Here is a 12095-nt window from a genome sequence, read left to right as displayed (position 1 = left end):
AAAAGTTTGCTAAAGGCTATTGGTTGTTTTCTTTTCTGTGCATTTAAAATGAACCAGTATGAATTTCCCAATTTGTGACACACTTATATAGTTAACTAAATAACTGGATTGGACCAATTTTCAGACAAAGTCTCTTGGAGGTGCCATGCAGGTATCTGCCATCTAAAAGTAAATTTGCCAGGATTTGCTAAGGCTGGCAGCCAGGAAGACTTGTTTTTACTGAATTTACTTTGGAGTTGCAACCGGTTGGCTGAGAAGAGTGCACTGGTTGCCATTAGCAGTGTAAAAGCAGTTAAGCAAACCAGAGTACAGACAAGAGGCTACTGCATATATCGTGAGCAGGAGACACCATTTCATCCTGCATTATGGGCCTTGACTCTTCATCTAAGTTTCCTAATTTAAGAAACATTGCATAGAGCGTACCTTGTATATTATAGCATGTTTTTGAAACCAAAATTATCGTCTGTTCTATTCAAGTCTGTGTTTACTTTGTCATATTGATCTTTGGTTGGTCATCAAATTTTAAATGGAATATGCTTAAAGAACACTGAAATAGGGAGAATCGGGAGGGACAGGGTAGCAGGCAACTCACATGCTTTAGAAGAATACATTTTGACTTGTACATTGCTATTCATTTCTTAGTTTTTTGACAAATCAGCGGGAATTCCCATGTTTTCATGTTGGGCTTAATGGCCATTTTTCCTGTTCCTAAAGATTCTTATTGTTCTTATAAATGGTGGGTCAGCAAATTGAAGGGGTATGATGTGAGCTAATACCCGCAGTTGTAAATATCAATTCAAGTTGTGCTGTAAAGGAGTATTATTGAAGAGCTCTTCCCCATAAGGATGGAAGGAAGGTGGGAAAGAAGGTAAAAGGGGTGGCTACTGCTACAACATCTCAAGACTGACTGTAGACTGATACTGGTGGAGCCCTACGAACAATTCTTTGCCCACCCTCTTGTCAGAGATGGTTCATAGCAGAGTTAGAATAATGTAGTAAATTGTTAAGCAGAATTTCTCATGTCTGATGATGTACCACTGAGTTCATGCTCTGATTTATTTCAGGTGATTAAAGGTCCACTCATTTCTTCCGATGTTGGTGTTGGTAAATACACATCTACTGGGCAACCATCTGGAGCCACACAGCCACCCTGTTCACCAACTCACTCTGAAGGTAGACAATAAAATAAATCTCTCTACTCCAAGTCAGTCTGCAATGAAATTCTACAAAGAACAAATGTGAACAGAACAGTTACGAGTTACAGAGGCAGTCTTTTGGCCCTGAACACCATATGGCTCCAGAGAGTCCCCAAGTGCCAGGAAGCCTCCATCAATCTACAGCCTTATAGCTTCATGATCTAAAGGCTTGCTTTTCCATAGGTACCACTGGGGGAAGCAATAGTCTTAAGTTGTGAGGGACAGCGTGCTCAAGAAATCGGCCACAGTTGATTCAAATTTCCCAGGTCCTGGGAGTCACCCTGTGTCAATCACCATACATAAAAACTATTCTGGAAGTCTGTGTATCAGACATTTTATTTGTTTTTAGGATGAATAGGATCAATGGGGTTCGTGGTTTCTTCTGCCAAGAAAATGATTGCAATAGTGTAAACAGCTCAAAGGTAGTGGTATCAGTGGTTCTCATTGTGCCCCAAAATGCCAAAGAATAACATTGGTTATCACTAATGGTTACTATTGTTGCCATGTTGTTCTTCATGAGTGACAGCCATGGCCCACTCTGCTGGCTACATAAGTGAAACAGATGATGCATTTCGTGAAACTGTTGTTAAAACTGTTGATTTGTTTTAAACTCATGGGATTTGGCACATAACCTCCATGCCTCGTTTAACAACTGATTATGTACTGTAGCCCAGATTTTTCTCCTTGGTACAATCACCATCAAAACTGTGGTGGATGGGACTTTCACTCACCCAATTGCACTAGCTCTGACCCTGCCGTAGTTTCCATTAGAATATTCAGGATGAATTCCTGGCATTGTTAACGTCTCTGATTGGGATCTTGCCCATTTGGGGAGAGGAAACACTTGCAGCAACTCAAATGGACAGGCATCAGCAATAAAAATAATTTGACAATGTCACAGAGGTTTGCAGTAGAGCATAGAGCCTCAGGTTTTCAGAGGCTGTTGTGGAAGTGCTGCTAGCCCAAGTTTGCCAAAGGATGGAGACCATGTTTGGGACTGAGCAGAGAAGGCCCACAAAAGTCACAGTGGAAGGATGTGGCCAGGGCAGTCAGTCTCAACTTGATGACTTTATGCATGGTTTAATAACATTACCAGATCAGGCAAGGTAAGAGTGTTCAGCTACACCTTTCAAAAATGCACTGCATTATAGCATGTCTGCCATTTCCAACCACCTCTTCCTCATTGCGTTGAACTGCTTCAACAGATTATCATTAATGTCCTGAAAGTACCATGAGGCCCTTTCTATTTCTAGCCTCCACCTGCAAGCGTTGTTTCACTCTAACCTTACATGCATCCACCAGGCTAAAAGCCTCATATGGTCTTTAATTACTTTTTTCATGTACTAGTCATGACTCCATTATGGTCTGCCTGCTGACTGCATCTTGTCAACCTGATGGGTGTTCACTTTTTCATTCTTTTTAAAGGAGAAGACTACACATAACACAAGAGATTGTCCAGAGGCAATGACCTGCCACTCTCTGTCCTCTCATCCCCTACAAGGAGGAAGCATTGAAACTCTTCAGGGGGCAGTCAATAGAGGGAGCCTGAGGCAGAGAATTCAAAGGACCAGTGCTAGCTGCATGTTCGTCAAGACATTCAGTTTCCCATCTTATTGTACCCTGCATTACCTGTCCGCAAGATAGATCATAAAACCCTCATCTCATTCCTACTGAAAGTCACAAGAATCCTGTTCTTCAGCAAATCATTCTAACCTCTCTTCTCTAGATGTGACACAGCAGAAAGCAGAGATTGAAGATGATGCAGCAGTCCACTCTGGTTTGTTCCAACACTTTATCACAGCAGAAGCTGGGGTTGGAAGATGAGAAGGAAGATATTGCTGATTAGAGGATGAGGAAACACTGCACTGCACCCTCAGGACCCAGATCCTGCAGGTCCTGCTTTTAAAAGGATGCCTGCAGAGCGTCAAGTGTATGTGCATGCACTGGGGATAGTTTCTGAGGATAGTGAGTCAATTTAAGGAGTCTAAACTTTGCATGATGTTGGCTGGCTTTGCAAAACTGAACTACACCTTGGATCATGTGGCACTTCCAGGCAGAACCGTGGCAGATGTCTCCACGGCAGAGGCTTTAAGAACAATCTTAGCTTCAGCCATGGATGATCAGACTACTGCCATAGTAGCCTTAGATGTCAGATTGGAGAAGGCTTTCTCTTCAACCTTAGCTGGTGGCACTCTCACCTCTGGGTCAGAAAAGTCATGGGTTCAAATTTGACTATAGACTTAAGCACATAATCTAGACTGACATTTCAGTGCAATGCAGTTTAAAATATTTATTTAAATACAAGTAAAAACGTAATATTCTCAACAAAAAAAAAACATTTTCAACTAATTTTGTTACAAACTAAACCAGAAAAAAAACACAAAACAAAGAAAAATAATAGTTTGCAAATTATCTCGTGTTGCAGCACTCTCCCAATACAGGCAGGAGGCTGTTTAAATCAGGGTCTCATGCCGATTGTAGGTTCCCCAATTGCAGTTTTAATGTACAAAAGGGCAAAACAAGTGCTGTGCATGCTAATCCCAGTTGTACTTTAAATGGCAATAGATTGGGAGAGGGGGAAGTACAGAGAGACCTGGGTGTTCTTGTACACCAGTCACTGAAGGCGAGCATGCAGGTGCAACAGGCGGTCAAGAAGGCAAACGGTATGCTGGCCTTCATAGCAAAAGGGTTAGAATACAGGAACAGGGATACCTTGCTGCAGCTGTACAGGGCACTGGTGAGACCACACCTCGAGTACTGTGTACAGTTTTGGTCGCCTCATCTGAGGAAGGATGTTCTTGCCATGGAGGGGGTGCAGCGGCGATTCACCAGGCTGATACCAGGAATGGCGGGAATGACCTATGAGGAGAGACTATGTAGTTTAGGGATGTACACACTGGAGTTTAGAAGATTGAGAGGGGACCTCATAGAAGTGTATAAAATTCTGACAGGTCTAGACAGACTGGATGCAGAAGGAATGTTTCCCTTGGCGGGTGAGAACAGAACTAGAGGACATAATTTAAGGATAAGGGCTAAACCATTTAGGACAGAGATGAGGGGGAATTTCTTCACTCAGAGAGTGGTGAACCTGTGGAACTCATTGCCACAGAGGGCAGTGTACGCCAGCTCATTAAATATATTTAAGAGGGAATTAGATATATTTCTACGGGCAAAAGGGGTTAAGGGTTACGGAGAGAAGGCGGGGACGGGATACTGAATTAAAGGATCAGCCATGATCTCATCGAATGGCGGAGCAGGCACGAAGGGCCGAATGGCCTACTCCTGCTCCTATCTTCTATGTATGTATCTATGTACCATGCTCCTCCTGACACCTTTAAGAATTGCTGTCTGTGATCCTTTTTAATTTAGTGACTCCATTGAACTCATAATTGGAATAATATTAATAACTTTTAATGTTACTTAAGTTTAAAGCTGTGGGGATCCCTGGTAAATGCTGGGAATGGATAAGTAATTGGCTGAAGTGGATAAAACAACAGATGCTTGTTAGAGAAGTTATGTTGGGATGGGTAGATATACTGAGTGGGGTGCTGCAGAAATCACTATTGGAACCACTATAATTTCTAATTTGCATCAATGACTTGGGGCTGGATTTTGTCATGGGGGCGCGTCTGCTGGTTTTGGGGTTTCAGTCCCGCCCCAACGATGTCTGACCAAACCACGCTATTTTCCCTTGATTGACCTTGTTAAGCCCGCTCTGTGGGCATTCCAGCCAATTAAGGGAAAGCCAGTGACAGAGGATGTCAGTGTATGACGTTTCATCTGTCGAAAAATTTTTGACAGATGAATTGTCAGCGTTTGACGGCTTTGAGAAGCTGTCAAACACTGACAATCTCTGTTCTAAGATGAGCCCTTGCACAGAAGGCTCACCAAAACCTCTCTCCTCAGCAGAAAGCAGATGGCTGCTGCATCTGAGAATGCAGCAGCCATTCTGTCATCTATGCCATTGAGATGAGGCACCTCAGGATCCTCAAAGGTTGAAGCCTAAAGGACTCTCATACTTACTTCTCCGCACTTGCACCCATCACTCACCTCTACAGTGGACTTTTCAATCCCTCTCACCCCCGCAGACTCACTGCTTGCCTCGCTGACCCTGGCGAGGTTTGCAGCCACCAGGAAGCCCACACTTGCAGGGGTAAAATGGGGAAAAGCCTCAAAACTACCTGCTAACAGGCAGTTAATTGGCTCTAATCCCCTTCCCGCCTCCCAAGAAGATGGCACGGAGGCGGGTTGGGAGCAGGATCGGTACCCGCTCCCAGTTTCTGCCATTTTCCCGGCAGTCCCGCCTCCATACCCGCCTTCCCAGGGCTGGGAAAATTCCCCCCCCGAGATTCAGAAATTGAACACAAAGTGGTCGAATTTGCAGATGATACCCAACTTGAAGGGGCAGTGGAATTGGAGGAAGTAACTTAGAAATTACAGAATAGATTAGACAAAATTTGACTGGACAGAACAATTGCAGATGAAATTTCACAGAAGTGTAAAGTACTGCACATGGGAAGGAAAATGGTAATCTATGTTAACATAGCTAAAGAGAAAGTTGAAAGAGACATTAGTAGATGTGTCCAACCAATGCAGAGCAGCAATCAACAAAGCCAACAGAATGTTGAACTATATAGCTAGAAGAGTAGAATATAAGTTGGAGGAAGTTGATCAAACTGCACAATGTGCTGAGTATTGTGTGCATTTCTGGTGTGAGAAACAAGGGAGACACTGAAATACTAGAGAAAATGCAGAGAAGAGCACAAGGCTGATTCTTAGCACAAAAGGTCTGAGTTATGAGAAAAATAGAGGATCTTGGGGTCCTCAGCCTGGAAATTAGGGCCAAGATTTTCCGGGGGGTCAGTGGGTGCGAGCAGTGATGGGTCGGGTGGGAAATTGTTTTTTTTCCTCAGCGGGTCGGAACCACGCTGTGAACCCGTTGCCACGCACCTTCACCAAATGTCGGGTCTGTGAGTGTTGAGCAGACCCGACACACAGCAGCGGGAAACCCAATTTAAATGATTAATGGCTTGTTTACAGCCACTTAACAATGGTTTTAAACTGACCATTTCAATTTGACAACTCAACTCACCCACGGGTTTCACGCTATTGCTAGACCACGTCTGTGAATCGTGCTTGACTAATCTACTGGAATTTTTTGAGGATGTAACTGGTAAAATAGATAAGGGAGAACCAGTGGATGTGGTGTATTTGGACTTTCAGAAGGCTTTCGATAAGGTCCCACATAAGAGATTAGTGTGTAAAGTTAAGGCACATGGGATTGGGGGCAAGGTATTGACTTGAATAGAGAACTGGTTGGCACACAGAAAGCAAAGAGTTGGAATAAACGGGCCTTTTTCCGAGTGGCAGGCAGTGACTAGTGGGGTACCGCAGGGATCAGTCCTTGGACCCCAGCTATTCACAATATATATTAATGATCTAGACAAGGGAACTAGATGTAATATCTCCAAATTTGCAGACGACACAAAGCTGGGTGGGCGTGTGTGCTGTGAGGAGGATGCTGAGAAACTCCAGGATGATTTGGACAGGTTGGGTGATTGGGCAAAAGCATGGCAGATGCAATATAACGTGGATAAATGTGAGGTTATCCACTTTGGTGGCAAAAACAGGAAGGCAGATTATTGTCTGAATGGCAATAGATTGGGAGAAGGGGAAGTGCAACGAGACCTGGGTGTCCTTGTGCACCAGTCGCTGAAGGTAAGCATGCAGGTGCAGCAGGCGGTTAAGGCGGCAAATGGTATGTTGGTCTTCGTAGCGAGAGGGTTTGAGTACAGGAACAAGGATGTCTTGCTGCAGTTATACAGGGCCTTGGTGAGACCACATCTTGAGTATTGTGTGCAGTTTTGGTTGCCTTATCTGAGGAAGGATGTTCTTGCCATGGAAGGAGTTCAGCGAAGATTCACCAGGCTGATACCTGGGATGGCAGGAATGACATATGAGGAGAGATTGGGTCGATTGGGCTTGTACTCGCTGGAGTTTAGAAGAATGAGAGGGGATTTCATTGAAACTTATAAAATTCTGACAGGACTGGACAGACTAGATGCAGGAAGGATGTTCCCAATGGTCGGGGAGTCCAGAACCAGGGGTCACAGTCTAAGGATAAGGGGTAGGCCATTTAGGACAGAAATGAGGAGGAATTTCTTCACCCAGAGAGTGGTGAACCTGTGGAATTCTCTACCACAGAAGGCAGTAGAGGCCAATACATTAAGTATATTCAAGAAGGAGTTGGATATATTTCTTAAGGCTAAAGGGATCAAGGGGTATGGGGAGAAAGCAGGGACCGGGTACTGAATTTGGATGATCAGCCATGATTGCATTGAATGGCGGAGCAGGCTCGAGGGGCCGAATGACCTACTCCTGCTCCTATCTTCTATGTTTCTATGTGAAGCTGAGGCGGGAGGTCAATAGCCATTGAATCAGCTGCTGAGTTGACAGCTTCAAATGTCAAGTAAAAGCTCCTACCTTACAGAGATATCTTCCCTCAGCCACAAGTTCTTCCTCACTACATTTCCACAACAGATTCACCATACTGCAAGTCTTTTGTCATCACTACTTCACCTGCCATCTATTCCATCAGCATGGGTGCCCTTTATACTCTCTCACCTTGTTCCTCAGAATCCCACCACAATCAGCCCCAACACCAGCAGCAGCAGGCACACCAGCAGCACCAACAACAACACCAACCTTCTCCGCAATCAACTAATGCTGCACAGGACACAGGGCATCAGCATCCGACCACGTTGCTGCCCGGAAGGCCAAGGATGGCCTCACCATGGCCAGATTTTCTTCACTTGACGCTGTACACCTTGGCTGCCACATCATGCACCAGGTTGGCACCACCCCACACCAACACCATAAAACCTACAATGTCCAAGCCATTCCTTTCACACTCATGACCATTGCGGGGGGTACCATTATGTCTCACCATTCACTGCAACTCACTAAACCACTTCCAAAGGTGCACACAAATCTGTCCAAGAATGCAAAGTGTTGAAAATAAAGATGTCAGTGTTTGACACCACATTAACAGAAACTTTAAATGGATATTGCATAAAACACCCAAGCCTTGTGTGTTGTTAGTTGGTATGATTACACTAGGATTAGGGCGAGTGTGAGGGGTGGCTAGTGAGATGGGGATGTGATAATATAAGTAGAGAGAGGTAAGGATGGGTGGAGGTGCAAGGTAAGTTGGTGTGAGTAAGGATGTGCAGGAGTAGGGTAGGGAAGGCAGAGTGATGGGGATGTGATGAGAGGCACAGCAGGATGAGGTTGAGTGTGGCTTTGTACTAACGTTTTGTGATCTACTGAGATCATGGAAACATTTGTGGCACTACACCCAGGTCCTCCTGACCACATCCCTGCTTGTGCCCTCCTGTGCAATGTGCAACCAGGCTGTGTTGGTGTCCTGGGGAGGTCTCTTCCGCCCATCGGAAAGGAAGAGGACCTCCCTGTGTGCTGTGACTCACTCCATAAGCATATGGAAGGAGTCATGGGAGAGCCTGGGTGCAGCCCTGTGCCTTTGTGAAATCATTGTCAGTGTTTGCAGCACCTCAATGTTGTAGAATACTGACAGCACAAATGTCAAACTAAATTTTGGCATGGTCCCTTTAAGGGAACCAGCTGATGACACATCATCAAATGACATCACAAGATTCGCATCCTCTAATTGGCCGGGAAACTTGCTAGGCGAACTTAACAAGCCCCATCAAGGGAAATTCATTTCAGAGGCCAGGATGGAGCCAGCAGCGGGATTGGGACCCGCCACCGACATCGCCGGCCACGGACACGCCAAGGCCAGCAAAACCGCGGCCCAAGTGTCTGACAGGTGATCTTATAGAGGTCTATAACATAGTTAAGGCAATGGAAAATTAAATCTGGAATATTACTTTAAATTAAATTGCAAGAGTAGGACAGGGGGACACAGATTCAAACCAGTAAAAAAATAAATTTAGCATTGATATTGGGAAGTTATTTTCAAAAAAAGTGATTAATTCATTTGAATGGACTTCTGGATAAAATACTGGAGTTTAAAACTCTCGAATCATTTGAGAAACAGATGCTGTATTTGGGGAGAACATAGGCGACTAGAAATTGGACATCGACAAAAACTTGCTGATGTCACTGTGCCTCGGGTTTACAGCTGCTGAAAATGTTCGCAGCACTACCGGGCAAAAATTCACGCTGGGGGCTAAAGATTTTTAGCCCAGCGCTAACTTACAGTGTAACGCCCTCCTGGTGGCGTTCGTGGAGGTATCCGACCCAAAGTTCCCGTCCAAGAGCGGCGTTGCAGCTCCTTACAATCTCTGGGAGCGAGGCTGTGGAGTTCGCAATAAATTGTGGGAAATTAAAAAGGCTATGGTTTAAAGGGGCAATGCGTTCAAAACTAATAAAAATTAAAATCAAGTGAAAAAATGCATTTTTCAGCCCTTACTGCCTTTCAAAAAAAATTAACATTAAAAGAAGTCCCAAATAGGAGTCTTCAGCACTTAAAGCTGAATTCCCTTCCGAACCTCAAAAAATGGGAAAAGTGCTTCAGCACTAACACAAATGGCTCAGCAAGCCAGGGAAGGGGCACCCAGGGTCTCGCATGCAACACTCCAGTTTTGTGCAGGGGCTCAACACTGCAAGAGAGGTCTTCTACCCACTGGGGCCAGGAGGCGGTCCAGAAAGAATGATGTGGGACCAGATCACCGAGGCCGTCACTGCCAGCAGTGTCACCCCCATCACATGGCTCCAGTGCCCAAAGAAGCTTCATGACCTCAGGCCACTGGTCAAGGTTACTGAATGCATCTTCAAAAGTTGTCTCCTACCAACTGCATCACTAGCCTCACACACTGCTCAATCCACAACCTCCACCCACAACCACTCACCTACCAACAATCTGTAGCAATCACGAAGCACATCTCCGATTCCTAGCCTCAGCTCACACCCTTGGAGGAGACGGTGCTGGCCATTCTTGGCAGGGGCATGGCTGAGCCCTTGGCCAGCAGCGGGGCAGAAAGGATACAAGATGCTGGTATCCTCGTATGCACCTCTTGCTTTCCTGTCCTCCCCTAACCACAACTCCATCCTTGTGTCTTCCTCATTTCACACACCCCAAAAATACAGCCTGCCCAGCCAGTGGTTGGCCAAGAAAAGGGAGAGGAGAGTGAAGAAGAAGAAGAAACACCGTCACTTGATTTGACGCTCCCAGCCACCAGCTCCTCAAGGTCGACCAGCAAGGCCTTTGCAGTGACCCCACTGAAAGTCAGCAGCTTTCCACCAGCCATGCTGCAGCCACTGGGGTAGCACTGCATGACATCACTAGGATAGGCAAAGGCACACACAAGTCAGTCACTAAGGGAATGCATAAGGGTGATGAGTTGACTTCTTGATGCCATATTGGATGGATAGATGTATAGTTTGTATAGATGGGAAAGTTTGCTTTGTGGTGACTTTTATTTTAGTATTGTGGCCAAGAGGACGCTGTGATGGTCAGTAACAGAGGGAAGGTAAGGTGTGGGACTGATGTTGAAAGGGGAATTGGGGTTGTGGTCTCTGGGACCGCAGACGGATGATTCCATCCTGGATATCCCAGACAGAAAGGGGCTGTCTGGGTTGCTTCCTCCCCTTCTGCTTCCTCCTCTTCTGTGTTTTCCTCATCCCTCTGCGAGCAGATGCTGTAAATCTGAAATGACAACATAAAATGCTGGAAATACTCAGGCGGTCAGGCAACATCTCGACCTTAACTCGTGAACTCTGTTTCTCTCTCCACGGATGTTGCTTGACCTGAGTATTTGCAGCGTTTTCTGTCTTCTCAGTGGCCTTCATTTACCATCTGAGGCCTTGCAAGCATCCAGCAGCACTCCCTACACACTTAAAAAACTTTTAACATGTATTGCAGCAAGCCACTACTTCAATAAAATTAAGAAAACCCAGCCGAAAAGCTTAAATGCAGACTTACTTGAAAGATCTGTATGTTCCTTTAAGAGGTGCTGTCAGTGCCTCTGTCAATCTGCTTGCACGCTGGGTTTACCTGGCGTTATTAGGACCTAGAAGTCAGCGCTAGGGTCAAAGTTCACCGTGGTGACGTAAAGTCGCCATGACGTCATCACAGCGCCATTTTTCTTTTCAGGGCGATACTACTTACTGGCAGCACTACCGGAACCACGAAAATGGTTGACATCGCAGGGCCTGCCACCAGCTGGCAGATGAACGGCTGCCACCGCTTTCTCCACATTACGCCGCACTAATGGGTGGCGATAAGGTAGGGAATTTCTCCCCCAAGGTCTTTCTAGGTGGATGAACTAAGATGGGCTGAATGGCCTTCCTCATCTGTAATTATGCTGTGATCTTGTAATTTAACTTAACTGATCTTTACTACACTGTATTTCTCTAAAAGACTATTTTTATTTACATTCTTCGTCTTCCTATTTTTAAAGATTGGAACTTAAAAGATGGGGTTTGGTTGGTTGAAAACTGGTTCCAAATATACCTCTACAGCCAATCAGAAGCCTGAAGAACAAAGATTCATGTCAAATCAGGTCAATTTATGTTGCAGTTTAACATGTTAAAACAGGAAGGAAGGACCCTGCCCTTTTGTTTTGATCAGTTCTATAAAGCAACTTCACCCCTGACATTTCCAATTTTGATGAAGGATCCTACCCAAAATGTTAACCTTTCTATTTCAGATGTTGACTGACTTGCTGTGTATTTTTCCAGCATTTTAATATTTATTTAGAGTTTATTTATCATGGAATTCAAAAGCAGAGAAGTTATGTTAAATGTATATAGAACTTTGGTTTAGACCACACTTAAAAGTATTGTGCACAGTTCTGGTCTCCATATTACAAAAAGGATATGAAAGCACTGGAGAAAGTGCAAAAAAGATTTACAAGG

General features: G+C 44.9%; 1 protein-coding gene across 2 annotated transcripts in view; it reads left to right on the top strand.

The window, feature by feature from the left end:
* LOC147106717 (uncharacterized) overlaps positions 1-12095 on the top strand; it is a 199665-nt gene that overhangs the window by 51923 nt on the left and 135647 nt on the right. Inside the window, exon 2 of one of the 2 annotated variants that reach the window (XR_015080975.1) lies at positions 1065-1831. Coding sequence is in view for 1 of the 2 variants with exons in the window: in XM_086007774.1 (XP_085863900.1) it covers positions 1065-1173 (109 nt within the window). In the remaining variant the exon portion in view is untranslated. Of the gene's footprint in view, positions 1-1064; positions 1832-12095 lie in introns of those variants that run through there. The other variant, XM_086007774.1, reaches the window with a different exon arrangement.

Source organism: Somniosus microcephalus, chromosome 15 (genome assembly GCF_052327205.1).
Source record: "Somniosus microcephalus isolate GS21.2 chromosome 15, FLI_Smic_1.0, whole genome shotgun sequence".
NCBI lineage: Eukaryota > Metazoa > Chordata > Chondrichthyes > Squaliformes > Somniosidae > Somniosus > Somniosus microcephalus.
The sequence above is the reverse complement of the archived record's forward strand: the minus strand, read 5'-3'. Positions and strand labels throughout refer to the sequence as shown.